This window comes from Hakea prostrata, chromosome 8 (genome assembly GCF_041222555.1).
Source record: "Hakea prostrata isolate BN-2017 chromosome 8, UWA_Hpros_2, whole genome shotgun sequence".
Taxonomy (NCBI): domain Eukaryota; kingdom Viridiplantae; phylum Streptophyta; class Magnoliopsida; order Proteales; family Proteaceae; genus Hakea; species Hakea prostrata.
The window spans coordinates 8,657,042-8,679,269 of record NC_142607.1 but is presented as its reverse complement, the minus strand read 5'-3'; the positions used below and the strand labels follow the sequence as shown (position 1 = coordinate 8,679,269).

Below are 22,228 nucleotides of genomic sequence, written 5' to 3'. Positions count from 1 at the left end.
AGATTGAGGCTTCCTTTGTGGAGAAGTTAACCATCTCCTCTGTTAGACCTACATCTGTCTTTGTTCTCTGAGGAAAAAAATTCAAAATAAAATTTAAAATAATCATAAAATCAATTCCCTTATAAAATACTAGAAACAACAGGGATTGAGTATGGGAATGATATAATTCTACTCATTGCAGATTTGACACGAAAAAAAACCCCTTTGAATCTGCCCCAGAATATTAAATTGTAGATTAAGAGCAAGGAGAAGTTGAAACGTTCAGAACCAGAGAGTTTTTGGTTATGTTTATCCTTCATTACATATTTGAAGCTAGAATTGTAATCTTCACCTGATACCAAGATAAGGGTTTGAATTGCACCCTCCATCGGAAAGAAAAGCTAAAGGAGAAGGTACTTCCGATGATTCCAAGATAAGATTTTGGAAGAAATGAAATTCCAAAGCATAATTTTTTCACAAGTACCCTGTTTTTCTCCCCTAACTTTCTCCTCTTCTTTCCCCAATCCTTCTTCACCCCCGAAGTCTTCTATGATTATACACCAAAAATTTGTTTTTTTCATCTTATTTATTGTGGCCCAAAATAACAGAGGAGATTAAGCAGATATTAAAGGGGTTTTATTAAGGAAAAAGCAAAACCACAGATTCTTAAAGAAGCTCAAAGGGAATTGTGACAAGAAACAGTAATGGAATCTCACCTGAGTGATTTTATTTGTAGCAGAAGCGTTCAAGCGATATTTGCCACCGGATTTGAGTCCACTGATGATAAACACAATTCATTCATTCCGAAGAGAAATTAAACAGAGAGATAAGAAGTTTGAAGTTAATTTAAAGCCCTCCGAGTGAAGAAATCTGCTATGGCTTCCGCTATGCAAAATAGCACTCCACAGAGCAGTTTTAAAAGCCACGCAAAATAGGTGAATTGCGGCATCGGATGAAAAACACTTTTCTTCTCTGCCGGTTGTTTCTATCTTCTCTTCCAAACACACCCTTCTCCTCACCTTTCTCAGAGATTTTGTCGGCAATTGTTCTCTGGTTTTCATCCTTTATATATTGAGAGAAATGAAAGAAAGGCAAAAGATAAAACTTCCAAATGTCAAAATGTTCAGAATGGTTGAAGTATCTATTTAAAATAGAGTTGTAAATATCTTATCATCATCACCAACAAAAATAGATTTTCTTTTTCATTTTTTTTTTTATATATAAGGGAGCTTTTATATATACCACGTCGAGAAATTATATATACCAGTTGAACCCACAACAGTGGAGTCTCATTCAGTCATTCGCAATTTTTTTTTAAACCACCTCAAAGTATAGAGGAGTTCCTTCAGCAGATCTTCAATCAGTTCTCCTTGATTTTATTTTGGATTTTTAACCTCGTCTATGTATAAAAATAAAAAATTGAACTCAAGATATCTTCACTAAGAGATATTGTTTTTTTTTTTTTTTTTTTGGTTGCCAACCCCGGTTCCAAGGCTTTGCCCTGACTAATCCGGTTTTTCGACCCGGGTCGCACACCTGGCTGTGGTGGGTGAGTCTCCCAGCGAAGATTTTTTGCATCCACAAGGTTTTAATACAAGAGATATTGTTTTTATTAACGAGCAATCTTACTTTATCTAAAAAGATAAATCTATGCTGTAATGCACAGAGACAAACATGGACATTCTCAAAATAGACAAAAGCGAGGAGAATACTCTTCTCTATCCCCAGTGAATAAAGCATGGAACTATTTTTCGGCGAATTTCGCCGAGATTTTGGCGAAATTCTCTGGTTTCGCTACTGAGCGAACCGAAAGGTTGCTCCGAAACGAGATGAGTTAGATTCCGTCGATTATCGCCGCCGGCTGTCTCCGACTGTGCGTCGCCGTGAGAAAGAAAGAGAAAAGGAAAGTGACAAATGGGTAAAGTGAGACAGACATTAGTGTGTGTTAGCAAATGGGTAAATAGTGAATGAAACCCTAGTGTCTCCCACCACTCCACTCTACACCGTCTTCCTCATGAAAAAAATGGATGGATTCTTACAGAACCTGACAACACATTATTGTTACGTGTCTAATGGGATTTAATTTGGTGTAAGAACACTAGATTAGATCAGCTTAGTATGGGATTATTTAAAAGGACTTGACTTAACTCGTTCCATTAACTTTAAAGCTTTTGACACACTGGTCAATTACCTGACACATATCAGATGAAGGACTTGAGAGGAGCGACCGACAGAGAGAGATATAATGAGAGAAACTCCTATCTCATTCTTTCATTTTCCTTTCTTTTTGTCACAAGATTCAGAATAAAACTGGACCACTGCTCCTTGCCAAGCTTGAACAGTCCTTGGTCATGGACCACCTCCTCTGAGACAAATCCTTCAACATTGATGTTGAAGATGTAGAATACCTGCTCCTCGATCCTTTTGATATCCATTCAGTTCAAATTTGATCCCCAATATTCTGGTATCTGTTTCTTAATATTTCTGATCATATAAACCTGTTCTTGACCTCTTTCACCATCTCAAAACTACCCTGTTCTCTTGGTCCCCATTAGATTCTCCTTCAATAAAACCCACTTTACCCAAAGTATCAGACCCATTACTTTCTGATTACAGAATATCTATTTTCCTACTTTACTTGGCTTCCCATCTGAGAATGATGACACAGAAGTCCTCCGTTGGATTGACTGTTGATTTGAGATTCTATTTTGTTATGGAAAATAAAGAAGATGGATGAAGAGGTTAACTACTTAGCAGCTTCAGCGAATGATATCAGAAGTCTGAATGGTATGTATCTACTGACCACATGAGATTTATAAAACCAGGACCCCAGTTAAACCTGTAGATCTCCTTGATCCAGCAGTTCATAGTATAGCTATGCAGTTGGAAACAGAACTGAAATTTTGATTGCCTGTCATGGAGAAGTAGAATAATGAGTAAATCAACCGATCATTGGTCTTCTTGAATGTTCACTTCTGGTAGAATATGCCCCAAAATCAAACCTTCTAATTTTTTTGGTGAACAACAAAAATTCACTAAATACATCACTTAAATTCTTCTTATACAAAAGTACATCAAAGGGAATGTTTTACTCCACTTTTCACTAATATGTTATTTACATTACTATGACTATTTCTGCCATCCTAATGGCTTTTCCCCCATATAATATTTAATCACAACACTTGACATCAAACCAGACGGAGGAGCGCTAAGGATTTATGGAAAGAATTACAAATGGTATGTAGCAGCTAAGACTTAAGTAGCTTCTTTCCAAATCATTGATCATCGAATCCAAAATCCATAGCAGCATAACTCAACCTGCACAGCCAGTCCAACAGGTAATGCACCAGTCCAGTGAAAATAAAAGGCGAAGGATTGGGGATCTGATCTTTCATGGATTACTATCCCAACCAGAATTTAGGGATAAATGTCAGAGATAATCAAATTCAAGGGACCCAGCACTTATTCCAAACCCTGAAGAGAAGGTTCAGTTAAGCTAGAAAAAGTAATGTAAAACATATAAAATTTTCAAATCAGAAACCAAGTCTAGTATCAATGGACCTGAAATCCCAGCTTGTGGATTTTCTTACATCTCCATCATTCAGTGTAGCCTGGCTGAACAAATCAGACAGGAAAACTCTTTGTGAGTAATCTTATGTAGAAGAAATTCTAAACGGTATGTTACAATGCACTGGGAAACAAAATTGCGTCATCTTGAATCCGCAACTTACATTACTCCAACCTTTTCTCTGTCACTGCTTCTTCAGAAAGTACATGTCATCTCTTAGTTCAAGTTTCTCCTCAGAAACGAGCCCGGATAAGAAGTTTTGCAGCTGTTGGAGTGACTTGTCATATGAAGGATCAGCAACACAGAACATCTGAAAAATTTTCTCCATTAATATGAATTTCTCAGTTACTTCTGTCCCAAAGGATATCAAGGAGTTTGAGACTTTGAGGTTCTGTTACCTTCAAAGAATTATGGATCTTTTCCAATCCCATGCTGCCAAAATTAGTAAGCATCCCCAAAATAAATTTCTGCATGCAGAAACAATCAGTTAAAACACACTCACATTGCGACTCAAAACTTTGTCGCTTGCCTAAGGTAGGTGCTACTGCATTTTTCAACAATAAGATTGATTTTAATTTTTTGAGAAGAACCTGTCTTAAATAACCTGACACCTAGCATCTAACAACCAGGTCTCAGATAGAGCTTTGTGCTGACACAATATTGCCATAACAACAAAGCATCCAAATGGATACATATACTCAAATATTAGTATTGATGCACAATGGCCAATGATACTGCAATGGACCCAACTTATCAACGGCTTCCACTTCCATGTAATAGCACAAGTAACAAAACTAAAAAAATTACATGAGCCAGTACTGACAAACAGTAACTGATTCTCTTTTAAGAACTATTCAAATGGATGTCTCTACACCTATCAACTCTAAATTCCTATTAAGACTTCAAATCAGACTCCCCTTAAAATTCAAAATAGGGAGTCATCCAGGTACTCGCAGAGTCACAGGATGTAGGTAAGGCTTTGTGGAGCAGAGACCAACCAAAATTGTTCCCCTTCACATTAACATTGTCCATTTAGGATGTCAGAAAAAATAAACCATATATGATTCTGCTGCTACCTTATCGTCAATTTCTTTTCAAAGACATAAGACATGAAAGGTATGATGTTCAACACAAACCTCATATACAGTCATCTCTTTAAGTAGTTGCTCCTCAACAGATGCTATAGATCTTTCTCCCTCCTCATCACCCATTTGAAGCTCGTCACAGGCCCCACTCCTAGTGCCATTTTTATTTGAATCAACCACCCCATCCACTAGAGTAAATATGTGGTCATCAGAATCTGAAACCCCTGATTCTACAAGGATTCCCTGGAAACAAAACCAAAAAGCAGGATTTACCAATCTGTACCATAATGTCAGAAGTGCTTAAAATATAAATATTTTACTTGGAATGTGAGAAAACTTTACAGTTCAAGCCATTGCAGTGGAAGAATAGTAAAAGTGAAAAAAGAAGATGAAGAGGAAAGTAAGAAACAGAATCTGAATCATCCAAACAAAGAAGATACATACATGCATAAGAGCAATTACCACAAGGGATAACACAGTGTGATGCTACAGCTTAAACCATAAATTTGAGACATGAAGCTAAAGATCAGAATGTTATAAGTTTCTCACATTGAAATAAAACTTTGTGCATTGCCTGTCAATATACATAGATTATCCCCTTAATTGAACAGGGTTCTTCATTGCCATTTGACCTTTTTGGATCTATTTTGCCAGCTAAGAGACCTTATGTTTTTGTTCTAGAGGAGCCCATCAGCCCTTATTTTCTGTTTAAGGATATGTTTTTCTTATAAAGAAGTCAGGACACATACACTTCTCGCAGAAAAGAACTGTTTGGGTTATGGACACAGAATTTTCAAACTTAAGAATCTGTTTCAGACAGGAGTCTCTAAAATACAGAGTGTACTGAGCAAAATGACAGCAATTACATGGACTTGCCAAGAATAAATAGCAAACAAAATATCCTTGTAAGAAACAGCTAAAACATACTTTGCTTATCCAGAAATTTATCCTCCGATTAAGCATGTCCACAGGTACCCCAATAACAGCTGCAAGGCTCTTGGAGGTCCAGCTGAAGATAGATAATACAGTGTTATAACATGATTGCAGCATTAAAAACCAATAAGATATCCACCACAATTTACCTAGTTTGTTCTTGAAATTGCATGATGATCGCTGCCTGAACTGGAGTCACACTGAATTGAACTGCCCGATCATCAAATTGCAACTCCAGCTGAAACAAAAGAAACACTAGAGTTTAAATACGAGGATGAAGAGGGAGTGAGGGGGTAGCCACTTAAACAACTTTTTAAAAAAATTAAAATTAAAATTTTAACCCTATACAATGAGAATGAAGAAAGAAGAGAGAAGGAGAAGACCCTCGTCACCCTATACAACATGGAATTACATGTTATTTTAACTAAATTAGTATCATATTTTTGGTCTACCTGAAACAGGAAACAATAAAATATCAGTGAACCAAACTCTGGAATACTATTCATTCAATGAGATTACCCTCGTAATCCTTTGTTCATCCCTGATTAAATCACCTAAAATCAATATGGTAATGCATAACAAATTAACAATTGGCACTAATGATATCTTACAAGATGCGCAACCATCTAACCTTAACGGTACCAAGATTTTTCTTCCACAGCAGCTTGCGCGGTGTCTTGATTTCATTAAACCTTCTTGCATAATCAGAGAGAAGTTGGTCCAAAGGCCGAGGTATGTTAACCGATTCTTCCTGCCATTTCTCTCAAGGTCATTTGTACAGAAAAATAGACAGTCTTGGCCAATCAACAATCAAATGTTATAAAAACAACTATACTTAATGAAGATCAAATGGAAATGCAATGATAAAAGAAATAGGTAGATCTTGACACTGTCTGCAATTCTAAAGTTCAATTGACAATCACACACTTTGCATAGAGACTCCAAATACAGAGAGTTATAAACACACTTCCGAACAAACTTAAAGACTCCAACAACTCACTAGTATTCTACTATATATTTCAACAGCAAGATGAATAGGTAAACATGAAACCGTGGATGATATCATTTGTATTTCAAACTTAAAATTTCGTCAGTTAACAGTTGCTGGAAAATTGTGACATTGGCTAGTGAAGGTTTTTTCTTCCAAACTCATCACAACTAGAATACTTTAGTTTGTCTCCAAATAAAATTTTGAGTTTTCAAGTAGGAGATAATATATCCTAATTTTATTTATGTTCTAAAACTTTGTCAAAAAGATATTTGAAGTAGAGGTTTCCCATGTTTCAATTCCTACCAATAGAAGTTCTGGTCAATTTTTTGAAATAGAATGTTAATTTTGTTCAAGTAAAAGAAGGGAGGATTAATTTCTTTGCAATACTTCTCAAGATTGATAGTTGCTGAATTAAGTCATAGTGAATGAGCAATTGATCATAAGTTTTCATTTTTTTCGTCATGATATGCATTGGTACATAAAAATTAATTAAGAGAGGAAATTATTGATCTTTCCAAGCACAACTTCAGCCACGTTTTGTTTCCACAAAAAAGATGCAAGGAGAATTTTCCCGTGAAATAGTCTATAAATCCTCTGCTGGTCCAGATACCTATTTCCGATATGGAAGAGATTTTCATTGATGTGGAGCAAAACAGGTCACCAAAAGTTATTAGTGATGATGCAAAATGCCCATAAATCTATCATATTTTTTTGTAATTTTTGGCAGATATATCTGCCATCATTTTTCTTATCCATGCATACAACCCCATATTGTTGCAACAAGGCTATGTACTTATTGCTGTATATGTGCCATCATCTTAGATATATTTAAAAAGCAAATCTCAACATTTGAAGTATATCTTGAAGAACTAATATTTCAAGATTAATAAATAATTCTTGAAACTAATGATTCTAAATCATGTGGTCAATACCTGAATTGGTGGCCAAAAGTTTGAGGATATGATTGTAGCATCAAGAAGATCAAGAGATACTCCACTCTCTACTTGGTCAGCATCTGACAACATATAGATTTATTCAATGAGATTATACCGGCCAATGGAAGAGATATATGGTAAAGATTCCTTCTTCTAAATCCATGAATTCTGAACAAACTCCCCACAACTGGATTCAGAAACTAAGCAGTCAAAGACATGGCCATACAAAAGGAGGATCTGGGGAGGAATAAAGAAATGATAAATGTTTACCACTCTGTGATGCCAGTTTTGTAGTTGCTTTTATATTGGTGTTTGTCCTTTTTGAGTCAATTAAATCATTTAGCATAATTTCACATCGTTGCATGCTGCTCTCCCCAAAGTGTATCTGAAAAATAATATGAGAGATACAAGTGTCAAACTATATAAGTCCAAAAATCAACGTACCAACTAAAAATTAAAATAAAGCAAAGTTAACTGAAGGTCATTCTGATAAAGTCAACAAAGATCCTGCTATAATCAAATAGAAAGGGAACACACCTTTAGTAGTTCCAAAGTACGAATTTCTGAGTCAATATCATAATCAGTTTTGTTAAGAAGCTTTTCAGCCAGCATAACACGATACTCATTAACTAACTGGTCCTTTGAGCCAATAATGCCAACAATCATCCCAAGCATGTCAATCTTCCTTCTATTTCTACTGCCCTTTAATGGATCTGCCTCTACTGGATCAGGTTCCCAGCTGAAAACAACAAAAGGACTAGTGTAAGAAAAAATCTACCTTCAAATACCATAAGCTGCAGCATTCCTTACTCATTCACAAAAAAGAAGGGTACAGGGGAAAAACGCCATGTCATGTGATCAGTTGAGGAATAGCCTCATAACCAGGATCAAGTAAAATATGTCGATAACAGCGATTTAAACATACCGTTCAGAGTTGATCCAGGCTTGCTTGTCATCAGTGTTGAAATCATCATCACAACCAGCATTCTCTTGATTGTCTTCATCTCTATTCAACTCTTCAAGGAGGCTATCCCCAGTATTTCCACTCCCATTTGGGTTTCCTCCAGTGCCATCCGTAAGCATAGTCACAATGCATTTGATGGTATCTTTTCTTCCCTGTAAATACTCTCTTACTGGTTCACCTACTGCTTCAAGGAAAACACCAGTTGGATCTATTGTCCGGAGTGCTTTGATAGTTGAAACATATTGATGCAATATGTCATTAGTTGAAGCACCAGCAGTAAGCAATCGATATCGTAGAGCAGAGATAAAAGAATCAACAAGCTTTGAGTGTTGCCCAGTGTACTCTAGGCACTGCTTTAAGTCTTCAATTGCAGGAGAGCTGCAAAAGAAATAGTAATTTTTGTAATTAAAAAAAATAAAAAATAAATTAAAACAACAACAACCAACTACTAAATTTACAAAGCGAACATGAAAGTAATTTACACATCATGTTTGTTAAATACACTAATTTTTTCCATATAGAAGGTTAACAGCCTAAGAAAGATTCAACGTTAAACTATCTTACAATTTGAGCAGAAAACCATCTGAAGAGACGAGAGAGAGAGAGAGAGAGAGAGAGAGAGAGAGGTCGTGGAAGAAAAAGAATTAGTTCAGACTCCAAGGCTTTCCTGACTACTGATTAGTGACTAAAACATTGAATCCAAGTTCTGTAAAGCATTGGAAAATCTCTCATTTCAGAAGAAGAAATTTTGTTTTCAAACTTAGAATTGGCTAACTACAAGAGGAATTTTATTACACAGTTTATGATATCATACTGAGAACCACAATATTTCTGTTACGGCATGATTTTGAAGCATTCCAAATGAACCATCGAAGTGTCACTGTCAGAAAGGAAACCGAAGCTAGAACCCAGTTCCTCGAAGCAAATTATCCAGTATATATCTTAGTGAAAGTAGATACTTTGAACTCTTCATGGAAGTGTTTGCACTATTGATGAACATATCAACTTATAAATATCATTATTAAAACAGAAGTACAAGGGCACCCGAGCCATTGAAACTATGATCGACAGAAAAAAGAAATCTGCAAAATCAATGTTAAGAAAGTTACCTATCAGGATAATCCACAATTATCTCGAAAAGCTTAGCTATTCTCAGATCTTGCAACGTTTCGTACGCAAAATACTCAAGGCGCAACTGCCATCTGATGAGTCCTTCAGAGGGAGCATTAATACCAGAGAAGCACGAAGACGGCTGTGAAGCCAGCGGTGATTTGAGACCCGATGAGGGGCAATCATAAGTAACTGCATCACCAAGATAAGAGAGAAGAGCACACAAGAACTGGAGCGGAACAGCCTGCATAGAAGTAGAAAAGGATACTAAAAGCATGCAGCAGTAACACATGAATGAATTGATACCCATAAGGAAGAGGAGAAAATCAGAAAAATGGACCAAACAATACAAAATACAAGTGTAACAAACATGCACACACTGCAGCTTAACAGTAAACTACCATGCATGAATTCAAAAACTGGGGAAGATGATAATGTCATAGTTATGTATATTGTAGACCTATGTCACAACTGACCTAACACAAAGTAGAATCTCTGATACAAACTGTAATGATATCAAAACTTATAAACCAGACAAGTTGTAGAAGAGAAGTCAGTGGAAGCAAAGACTATATTCTGATGTTCAAACAAAATCCAAGTCAGATAACTTCGTCCGGCTCCTTCACTCTACAAGGGAAAATAAAAAATATCATTTGGAGTTGGGAGTCTTAGCAGAATCACAGAACCAACCATATCTATGACTCATATAACAAACACCTAACTAAAGAAGCCATGGAACATTATAGAAATTGTGCATCACACATATGTAGGTAATATGCACCTTTACAATAAGAGGTCTACGTTTGTTTTCCTTTTCCTTTTCACAATCCCAATATTCCTATCCCTTTTATCAAAGAGAGAGATTGTAAACGTGATACTAGACACACACACATGTTATGAGGCTCTTCTTCCCAAAAATTCCTGTTGCAGGTACCCTCACTTTTTTCTCTGCAAGACCATAGTTTCAAACCTGAAAAAAGGCTTTTTTCTGAATATTTGATTTGGAATCACCCCACTTCCTACATGTGTTCCAATATTATGTTAACAGTCAAAAGAAGAGACCAAGGGGCAACCCAAGTGAATGACAGGGATGGAATCAGCTGTGATCACCGTGGGCAGTCTTGGAACACTAGAAAGAGAAGTTGAATACTTTATGGCTGCTGCCCTAGTATGCATCACAACAGGAGACCAGAAGCCAAAGCATACACTATAACAAATGAGGTTGGGGTATCCATCTGGACTAACAGACAGACAACAGTCCTCTCACTCAGGATGATATTGCATGCACAGGGCACTCCACAGGGTTCTGTCAATCTGAATAGCTATTCTTTTACACCTACAGTGCAAGACTCAGCATCTTTCAAGTTACAGACCTAACCACCCACGCGTTCCATTGCCTCTTCATGGATTATTGACTCTGTAGCCACTGCCAATATGACAGACACATCCCAGTGCTAGGACACCTACTCTACTTGTTTTGTGAACCGTAACCAAATTCTTGAATTGTTGTCTCTATTTCTCCATCTCACTATGTTTTTTAGGATTGGGAGCTCATTAGAAGTAAACGAGAGGAAAAGGGACTCAAACTCTTACCCAAGAACATTCTGTTTGCCTGCTAATTAGTCTTAAATGTTTTAGCATAATAACAATAGTACTCACTGACTCTGTGGTGTTGTGTTTCAATGTTTAGGCCACCTTTTTCCAATGTTATGACTTATGAGGCAAAATTTGTGGCATTGGTTCCATTCCGTTCCTTCTTCCCATGAATTTAAGTGGTGAAACATATTTGTTTTGTAAACATTGTCGTTCTTCTTAACCCTATCACAGTAATAGATTCTGATGTTTGGGGGCCTAGTACCGCTACTTCTTTTTTAGGCTATCATTATTTTGTTTCCTTTACTGATGACCATACTAGGCCAACTTGGAGCTTTTTCAGGGGGGGGGGGGATATATATATATATATATGGTGCCTTTAAAAAATTTCATCAGCTCATTTGTAACCAATTCCGTGCTTGCATTCAAATTGTTCATTTGATAAAGGGGCAAGTATGTGTATGGGGCTCCACCGATTTCTACTAATCAAAGCATTATCCTTTAGGTGTTAAGTCTGCTGATGTGCCTCAACAAAAGAGGGTGAATGAGAGGAAAAATCGCCATCTAGTAAAAGTCACTAGGAGTCTCCTATTTGGCACCCAGTACTTTGTCACCTGAAAACCTTCTTATCATTGTTTTTCTAATCAATGCATGACCACTGGACTTCTTGCCTCAAGTCTTGGCTCCAAATCTCCTTTGGACTTCCTCAGTCCTCAGCATTCTCTCTTCCTCCCCAAGCTGTTTGGGCATGTCTACTATGTCCATGTCAATAAATCTGTCAGCTTGAAGCTTGACACCAAGGCACTCAAATGCCTAATTGTTGGATATTCCTCCTCTTCTGAGGGATATGGATGTAAGTGTTATCATCCCTCTTTCCAAAGGCAACTTGATGAGCACATTTATGCGTGAATCTATACCTTCTTCACTAGTTAGCAGCTTCCTCCTCAAGGAGAGAATATTGGGAATGAAGACGCTGACTGATATCCTGTTCCTCCCACCTTTGTCTAGTTTTCCATGCAAGTTTTGTACTGGGAAACACAAAGAAGGGCCTTTTGATGATATTGATGATAATTCAATTGGTGGTTCTAGTAATAAGAAGGATTTCCCCCTTCCACATACAAGAGAAAGGACGACAAGCAAAAGAAGATTTGCCAAGAGTCCTACTTGGATCCCCATACTGAGATGCATCCTCCTCTGTGAGGTGACATTAATCCTCTTCCTAATGATTTAAGCCTTCCAATTGCTGTTAGAGAAGGAAATAGAGCTTTCACTGATCCAACAGCCTAGTTTGTTTCCCATCATGCTTTGTCTCCTACAAGTGTTGCCCTGTGTTCTATTTCCATTTCCAAGAGTCACTGAGGCTATGCGTAACACAAAGCAAAATAAAGCCATCTATAAGGAAATGATGGAACTTGAGAAGAACCATACTAGGAAACTAGTTGATCTTCCTAGGGGAAATTTCCAATTGGATGTCTATGGGTCTACACATTCAAGTACCAATTAGATGGTACAATCGAGAGATACAATGTTGCCTCTAAAAGGATAGAGTCATTTTACCCACAAAAAAATAAAAAATAAAAATAAAAAGCATGTGTATGGGATTGATTACCAGGAGATTTCGCTTGTGGCTAACCACAACTTGATCAGAGTGGTCTCTATTTTTGGTGGCTAATAAAGATAGGCCATTTATATTAGTCGGATGCAAACAATGCTTGCTTCCATTGTAATCCAGAAGGAAGTGTATATGCAAAATCCACCCAGCTTCAAGTTTCCTACAACTGAATGGAAAGTGTGCCTACTCAAGAAGCCATTATATCAACTCAAACAGTCCTTGGGGGCTAGGTTTGAGAGGTCCAGAAAAGCCACTTCAAAGAATTGGTACCCCAGAGCCAAGCTGGCCAACACTTAACTTACCCTGCAAGGTAATGGTACCATCACAGCCCTTACTATCAAGCATTCTATTGACTGGAGATGACAAGGCTGAGATGCCTGGCTGAAGACCTATTTGGGTCGACAGTTTGAGATTAAAGATTTGGGTCCCTCAACAAGAAGGAAATAAATATATGTCAAAGAAAGTTTATCCCAGACTTCTTGAAGAAGACAGAGGTATTGGATTGAACCAACACAGACTTCCCTTTTGATCAAAATCATAGACTAAGAGAAGATTGGGACCTTCCCTTGATAATACAGGGAAGTATTAGAGGTTTGTAAGGAAGCTGATTTTATCTGTCTTTTTGACTTCCCCCAAACATCACATATGCACTTAGGGTGGTGAATCAGTCTATGCATGTTCCCAAAAGTAGGCACTTGGATGGGATGGCAGATCCATGAGTTGGTATTTGATATTGAGGCACCTATGACACTTAATTGCGATAGCACTGGCAATTACCCAATAAGTATAGTATACAAACCAATGCATCACGATGGGACAGAACATACTGAGGTGGATTGACATCTTATCAAGGAAAACATTAATCCTAGCTATATTACTAGTCCTTTTTTAAAGATGGCGATCAATAAGTCGGCATCTTTTCCAAGGAGCTCACCCCTCTTTAACTAAGTACCCTGTTATGCAAGCTAGAATGTATTAAATCTATTCCCCATCTTGAGTGGAAATGTTAGAGCTTAGGTATAAGGGTAGTTTGGGCACTAGATTAGTATCTTATTGTCCTATATTGTAATTCGTATGTGCTACCTTTTACTTCCCTATGGAGGTTGATTTAATTAGCATTTTCATGTTAGTAAATCAAATAGTCGAGAAGAAAATATTCTCCTCCATTATTCAGTTGCCAATTCTTTTCTCTTCTGTTCTCACTTGCTCCTCCCTTCCTTTCTTTCTTGAATAGATTCTCACACCATTTCAGCTGCTCATGGATTATTACCTCCATAACTTCTGTCTAGGTGGACTTCTCCGTAAACTCAGGAACAATCTCGGTTCCATACGGAAAGCATCAATGGTTCTATGGACCTTCATTTTGTCTTCTGTGGTTATATAATGTTCTTCCTTACATACCCCCAGGAATCAAAGTCTGGCCTCTATGATGGAGCTCCTTATCAGAAGTAACACAGCTTGGGGAACATACAAGTCTCAAAACTGCCCGAGAAAATCGGAATGTTCTGATACCAAGTTCAGTTTCGTTGAGCAGAACAGAACAGAGCTTTATAAAGGTGAAGCATAGCAGTTGTAGCAGTCTGGAAAAACAGGAGAGATGGCAAAAAGAGAAGAGGTGAGTCACGATGTCTTCTCCCCTTGCATATTACTTTCATAAAAAGACTGGAAAGTACAGCAATACCCACATATGTAATACTAATTCTCATTCTGTACACAGTACATAACCATTTCTTGAATACCTTTGCATGTTATTCTTACAAACTCATCAGATTTATAGTTGTAGAGGTGCCTTGGATAGTACACTTCTAGGCGCCCCTCCAATGCCTTGGGTCACCTAGACGCCATGAAAATTATGCTAATCAATTTGATATAAACTTTGCAAGTTTCTCCAAGTTTGGGTATGTGTTCATATGTATACATACACCCAACATGATCAATAATGAAGATGGACTCTACAGACATTGTTGGGGGTTGGGGGGGGGGAACTGGGGTTGAATATTTTGCAATTATATTAGTAGCAAACGTGACAACCCTTCCTCTACTCCCCCTCCCCCTAAATATTTATTGAAGAGAATCCTAATGAATTTCTTGACTCTGATATATGAGAAGACAGCAAAATAGTGAAAAAGATGACTAAGTTGGATGATAGCCAAGTATTGTCAACACAAACATGGCATTAAAATTTTCATTTTCTCAATGAACTAAATACAGGATAGTTGCAATTGAGAGAAGCTAAACTTTACCTGAATCCACTCTTTAATGGACGGCAAAACAGAATTCCTATAATCATCGCCAGCCAAATTATGAACTTTCGTCTGTTATGCAAACAATGTTATAAATGAAATAGTTTGAGAAGAAAACAAAATACACTAGAAAGCACAGGAACAGGAACTAAATTCAGATTCATCATAACAAACAAACTTAAAATTGCCAAATTGAGAAAGAAAACAAGTGAAAAATTATAATACATCCAAAAAAAGGTGAAATATTATAAAATAAAGCCAGGTAGAAAAAAATACTAAACGCGTAGGGAGGGAACACTTACCTTCAAAAGTAGAAATATGGCAGAAGCATAAGCATCTTCAGTCATAGATGTAAACCCAAGAGTTCTTAGATCACGAACAACCTTTCCAATGTTTTTCACCAATTTGTGGTTCTCAGTGAGAATTTTCCCCTATGATCACCTTCATCAATATCCATTTCAGTGACCCTTGAGGAGTTCTTGCTTGTTCCATCTAAATCCATGGCATCCATCACATCAGTATCAGCATCGTTCTCATAGTCCCCAGCCATTATTGTACTTAATTCTTCTAATCTTTCCTTGAAATAGATACGAAGTACCCCTAAAGAATGAATAAGGCCACTATTAAGAGTAGATCAAAATTTATCACGCGATGGTTACAAAGGTAAATGCATCGGTATGATTGCACTATTATTATAACAATGAAAAAGATAAAGGCAGGTAAAGAGTAGGATAACAATCTTATGATACAAAGAATTGATTGAACTTTCCAACTCCCAAAAGGAAATAGCTTCCTAAATATGAGTAGCTTTTTCTTAATTCACAAGCACATGGAACACATTCAAAAGAAACTCCAATGAAATTTGCAGGTAAATCTTCAAAGGGTTCAACATAGGTCCCCAAATCCGCCCATTTATCGGATTTCATCTCTAATGGTTCCTGGGTCCCTCTCCCCCACCCTAGTCTCACACAAGTTTGGAACTCTCCCCCCCCCCCCCCAATCATACTCTCCCCCCATGATACATTAGTTTGGCTCCCTTCCACCACCAAATCCTTCACCACGTCTTCTGCTTGGAACTTGGTTCACTCCCCCTCCCCCTCCCCCTTCCCCTCCTGGCCCCCCTAGTTTGGTTCAAAGGTCACATTCCCTGTCATTCTCTTACCCTTTGGAGAGCCCTAAACTTAGCCCTCCCAACCCAGGCTTTCCTTATCACCCGCCACATCCCTATGAACCCCAATTGTATCCTTTGCTAGAATGGTACTGAGGATTATCGAGCATTTGTTCTTTTCTTGCCCTTTCTCTAGTTCTCTCTGGAGGAAAGCCCTAGCCTACATTTGGCCCACTCCCGTCGCTCATTTGGGTTTGATCATGACTGGTCTTGGATATTGAGTAACTTTTCAGGTACCTCTATTTGTGATCGGATTGGTAAGCTTGTCTTTGGTGCCATGGTCCACCATCTGTGGTGGGAACATAATCTCAAGCTTTGGACTTCCAAATCCCGCTCTCTCAACTCAATTTGGAATGCTATTTACTTTGATGTATCATCTAGGCATATTTGTATTCCTCATCCCCTGGTTGTTGATTCCCCAAGGAATAGGCTCATTGTTGTTTCCTAGGGACTCAACTCCCAATTCCATCTTGGGGATAGTGCCAGTCACTAATCCTGAGAGGGCTATAGTGAGGTTAACACTGTATCTTTGCTGGGTTTTCTTGCTTTTCACCCTACTGCTTGCTATATATTAAAGATTCAGGATGCTTTCACATTAATGTGAAGCATCCACTGGATTCACTACTCTCTTCTCTCATTCTCCTCCCCTTTTTTCAATTTTTTCTCTCTAGATACACAGTATCAGAGCCAGATTTCTGCTCTCTTCTCTCATTCTCCTTCCCTTTTTTCTATTTTTTCTCTCTAGATACACAGTAGCAGAGCTAGATCTCTATGATTGCAACAAACTACCACATCTTTTTCATTATCTCTAAGTTTCAATTCTCTATTTGTTGAAGCTTGCTGGAATTGTTTAGAGGTTCTTTTCATCTTCCGGTTGAGGGGAAGGAGCCCCCTATGCTATACAATAAAGTGTTGCTAGCTCATGATTTGAAGAAACGAACTAGGGCACTCTATTTTTATGGGTGTTGGAAGGTTGATATCAGCTCTTGCTGTCCTCTTTTCTGCTCAAGTTATCGCATGGAAGCTGTGTTGCCTTTTGGAAGTTCTGTACCCTCTTTGGCTTGAGTATTGTTATGTGTTGGCTCTTTTTAGACGCCTGCTAGAAGCAACAAAGAAACAAAATGTTTTGAAGTATAGTGGCAAAGAACAGATGGCTTAGGCCCTAAGACTGGACCATGAGTAACAGTTAGAAACAGAGTAATAATTAGGAACAGTCTGCTTTTATAAATGTGCTCCACTTCTCAACGAAGGAGATAGGAAGGAAGATCCGTCTAACATAACCACAAAAATCATCACATTGAGATCATTTTATATCTTTTCATCAGAGGGTAAGAGTGAAAAAACCACCATTATGAAATTAACCTGCACAAATTTAACCAACCCTCAGCTATATATAACAAGTCCATGATAACGCACCAGGAAAACAGCGAGGAAGGGATGTCATAAGTACCGAAGATACCATCAACTGGAATCTAGAAAGAAGATGGCGTCTTTCTACATCTTCATTAGGTCTTTCCCCTGATGTGCTTTCCTTGTATGACTGTAAAGCATTAACTAATATTAACAAGCACTTTTCGAGATATTCTTTTTCTAAGCATATCTCTTCCAATGACTTCAATAATATTTTCTGGGTCCAATCTGCTTGAATCTGTGACATTTCAAAATAAATATAACTTTGTATGAGTAGAACTATGAATTACCCCAATATAGCAAGCATTACAGATTAGTGGCAGTAAGCAGGAACATGTTTCCAGAAGAACCGCAATAGTGATTGCCTCGAAGAAAACTTCACATTACTGATCCAACAATAGAAAAATAAATTTCTAAGCAAAACATCAAACGTTTAGTAAGAAGAAATAAAGGTGTCACATAGTAGCTCATGAGATACTTGCATATCCATTAACCCTCCATAATTGAATATATCAGAAAGTGGCTAAATTTTCACCATATATTACAAGAAGACAAATTTATGACCATGAGAATTCATCCGACAAAAAATATATGAACACAAGACTAGTAACTCAACGTTATAGTTATCATGTCTACCAAGTGTTTACAGAATTGCTTGGAAACATACTGGCTATGTATCAGAATTGAAACATATACTCAATAAGTATGCTAAATCACTGCTTTTCCTACATGGATTTTGTTGATCTCTAGCATGGCGATGTCTCCATAATCTTCAAAATGCCGCCAAAACTTTGATGCACCATTCTTCTCAAACGTTTCCTGCAACCGAAATAAAAAAAATCAAATTTCAACAGATAATGAAGATGCCCATATGGATTTCTTTTTATTTTTTACTTATATTCCAATATTATAAAAAAAAAAATAAAAAGGTATCTCACTAGATATCAATTGGCACCTGTAGTGAGCGAAGAAAATAATCATGGAGAAGCGAGTAGAGGCCATGTCTGCAGAGCAAATGTACATGGGAAACGAACTCCGATCCGGCCGAGAGTTCTCCATTGTCCTTGAGAAGAATTTCTGTGCTCATACAAAAACTGTTCCAGCTCCCCAAGATCTCATCAATGGAGTTGTCGCTAAGGGAATCCAAAATCTGCAGATTATAAGGTGGATATCCCGCTTCCTTGTTCATGGCTTGTCGCAGTGAACTCAAATGTAAAACGAGCAATGATATCACTGAATTACTTAAAAACCCTAGGTCTAAAGCGAATCGTCGGGCTTACTGGAAAGCTCAGAGCTGTGATTAGTGCGAAGCTTCAGAATCCGGCTCCCCGACGATAGGTGCCTTCCGACTGCGCAGTATATAGCATTGGGCTCGAACCACTCACTACTCCGCCGCCGCGCGCTAGCATAATCTCTCACACTCAACAACTAAACGGCCGAATTTTTGCCGCCATTTTTTTATTTAACCAAACGATGAAGTATGGGTACAACCGTACAATGGTGGTTTTGTGTTTCCCCAAAGTCACCCCTAAAATGGTTTATTACCAAAAAGGAAAATTCAATTTATTATACCCCGTTAATCTCAATTACTTTTTACATATTATCTATTTTTCAATATTGTCCTAAGTTTAAAAAGGCTATCTATATTGCATATCTCCTAAATTTTGTGAGGATTTATGAATAGGGAAGAAAGAAGTCGCAGAGGATAGAAGAGACGAGAAAATGCGATAGTGCAAGTTTTTCACTCAGGGTTATTATTGTCTTTTTTAAATATTTTAACTTGCTAATAGCACTTAATTGTGAATTCTTAATAACATGGATGTCTTTTAATATATTTTTACCTTATAATAGATTTGATTGATAAATTGAATAATTCGAAGGGTGGCATTAGTTTTAGGGGATGACTAAAGGGTGGCATTAGTCTTAGGGGGTAAACTTAAGGGTGGCATTAGTTTTAGGGGATAACTTATGAAGTGGCACAAAAAACTTCATTTGTCTATATAAGGGGACTGTTACATATACCACTACAGAGAATCAAACCCATTATTTATTTACCATAGGTGTTTGGTCATTACTAACTGAACCAATTTTGATGATAAATGACAAAGTTGACTGGAGTGTTTTTCGAGGTTCTTTTACTATATAACTCCATGGTTAAAAGAAGACATGGTTGTGCAGCTCCTACACCATTGAATGTGCAAAAATATACCACCTTGCCCCCATCATTTGGAAATGGTTTTATTTAAATTAACATCAGTGAAAAATAGCTTTAATCAGGCATGCACCTTATGTGGCTCTAAGCATAAACGCTAAATCCTTTGATGCCTTAAAATGAATGGATCGTGTCATGATAAATTTGACCTTTCATGGGGGGCACCAAGTTGATTCTTATGTTGAAGCACAAGAGCCATTGTATAGATTAGTGGGTGTGTGATCGAGTGGTAGTTCAACACTTTGCTTGTATTCTTTTCTCCTCAATACACTAGAACAAAAATGAATTTTCATATGGAAAGGAAAGAGATGGACTTGTGGGATTATTTGTGCAAGTGAAACTCCCATACATAGTTCTTCTCCCTTAATAGTAATGCAAGACAATAACCTTCTCTTGTCCATGCTTAATAAGAGCCTCTCTAGCATAATTCATACTTAAAAGAGTTTTTTACATGTAAATTATCTACTTTGCCACAAAACTCATTATCCCCCTGGTCTACTAGTAACGGGTCCACTTATTAATGACCGTCATTAAAATTCAAATAATATCTCAAATATGACCAAGATACCCTTTAGTGCATAAATTGTCCAAAGTGTTTTCATATTCTTGTTTTTCAACCAACCACCCTAATACCCAATCAACACAACAAACCCATGAGCTTTAAGTCCCTCGTCTCATGCACCTAACCGTCACTCTACGTCTCTACCTATGCAACTCTCATTCTACCCTTGCAACAAGAAGTTGCGCACTATGCTCATTGGCAGTAGCGCGGCTAGTGCCCTAAATAGCTGGAAACAACAATTGCACCACCTGTGTTGGTCTTCATCGAAGCATATCAAATAATTTTATGGCATATTGCACACACACACGCTCATTTGGCCATTTGTGGCCTACAGTTGCACTCACTAACCCATTTACACACACACACACATAGAGTGCCCTATAGTCACGCAAGGAGCATCCCACACATGGTACTTAGCAAAATGTCTATGGGAGCACCATGCACTTCACACACACACACATGACATAGACCCCCACCCCTCAACACAAACACATCTAATCCCCACCCATGCACACCCAACCCACAACCCTGCGTTGCCCCCAGCCCTAACCCCCACCACCACCCGCACCCCACTAACCTACACAGCCTAGTAAACCACTACCCCTACCCTATTGAACCAAATCCCCCCCCCAACCCGTACCCTACTGACCCACTTCTACCTTGTTGAACCCCCCCTTACTAAACCACCTTTGGCCCTACACCCACCCACATTGCCCCCACCACTCCCTTATGCACACCCACCTGCACCCTACCCTTATGTAGAGTAGCACATTCTTTTTTCATTTTGATATGCTAAAATGTAATATGTTGGTCTAAATTAATATTGTATTTGATACAATAGGAAAACATATATCAACTACCTTGTTAAGTTTGAATGGAATGGGAGGTTTTTCAAGAAATGGGTTGATATAACACTTAATGTTACATTGACTTGGTTGATGACATGTACAACATTGGCGTTAACCATGTCTCAACTACAAACAATGTTAACTTTAAAGTGATTAGTCAGCTTCTATCCATGCAATACATGAGGCAATACATGAGGTGACCAGTGATCGGACCTTACCAACATGTTTAGCAAGCCTTGGATGTGGGTAATTAGATTGCAATTATCTGATTCGGAGCACAACCCTTCACCAACTTAGACTTACACTATAAACTATTTATCCAACACTATTGTATTTCGGAGTAGAAGATTGGCATGCTCTAATGATGTTGGAATCTTAAGAACATTCCCACAAGACGAACACTATACTTTTGGGATGGCTATGACAATGACAAATGCCACTTACAACTCATCTAGATTTAGAGGAAATATGAAGGCTGTGGCTATCCATGGTAGAGGGGGTCATGCAACATCAACATGTGTGGTAGTTGCGGTGAGTGGAAGAAGTATCTCACTTGCGTTAGATGTACCCTATAACCTTGGACAGATGTACTACTCTCTCTCATCTTCTCGTGTAAATGAGCCCCTTGTCTCATTTTGTGTGTGTGTGTGAGAGAGAGAGAATTTATGGAGTAAAATTGTTTAACTTTTTTCCTTCTGTTTTCATTAGGCTAGTCACAAAAACTGTAGGTCTATAGACCCAAGGGAAGGGGGAAGGGGGACAGGGAGGTGGTGAGGGACAAAGGTTCATTCCCAAGACTTCTTGGTCTCACTGTCCTTGCATAAGAAGCTTCCGCCATTGTTGCTAGAAGTACATCCACTATTAAAAACTTATATGAATCAAATGATTTCCCATCTTAATTGTGCTGGTCTTTTTACATACCTAATTTAGACTCAATTTGGTCAAAACTTGATTTTCCAACTATGATTCAAATAGGAATTACTTAAAGTATCCTCTTCACCCGTTGCTCTGATTC

The 22,228-nt window shown here is 37.9% G+C and overlaps 1 protein-coding gene across 1 annotated transcript; it reads right to left on the bottom strand.

Moving 5' to 3' along the window:
* Positions 1-3,711: 3,711 nt before the first annotated feature.
* Positions 3,712-19,031, bottom strand: APC2 (anaphase-promoting complex/cyclosome 2). The gene is given in 17 exon segments (XM_089166190.1): positions 3,712-3,857; positions 3,946-4,014; positions 4,684-4,875; positions 5,560-5,641; positions 5,715-5,803; positions 6,197-6,316; positions 7,489-7,571; positions 7,762-7,876; positions 8,029-8,230; positions 8,417-8,833; positions 9,565-9,809; positions 15,014-15,085; positions 15,316-15,429; positions 15,432-15,613; positions 17,598-17,829; positions 18,321-18,410; positions 18,547-19,031. Coding segments are annotated over 17 exon segments (2,664 nt in total). The 5' UTR covers positions 18,781-19,031; the 3' UTR covers positions 3,712-3,731.
* Positions 19,032-22,228: the final 3,197 nt, after the last annotated feature.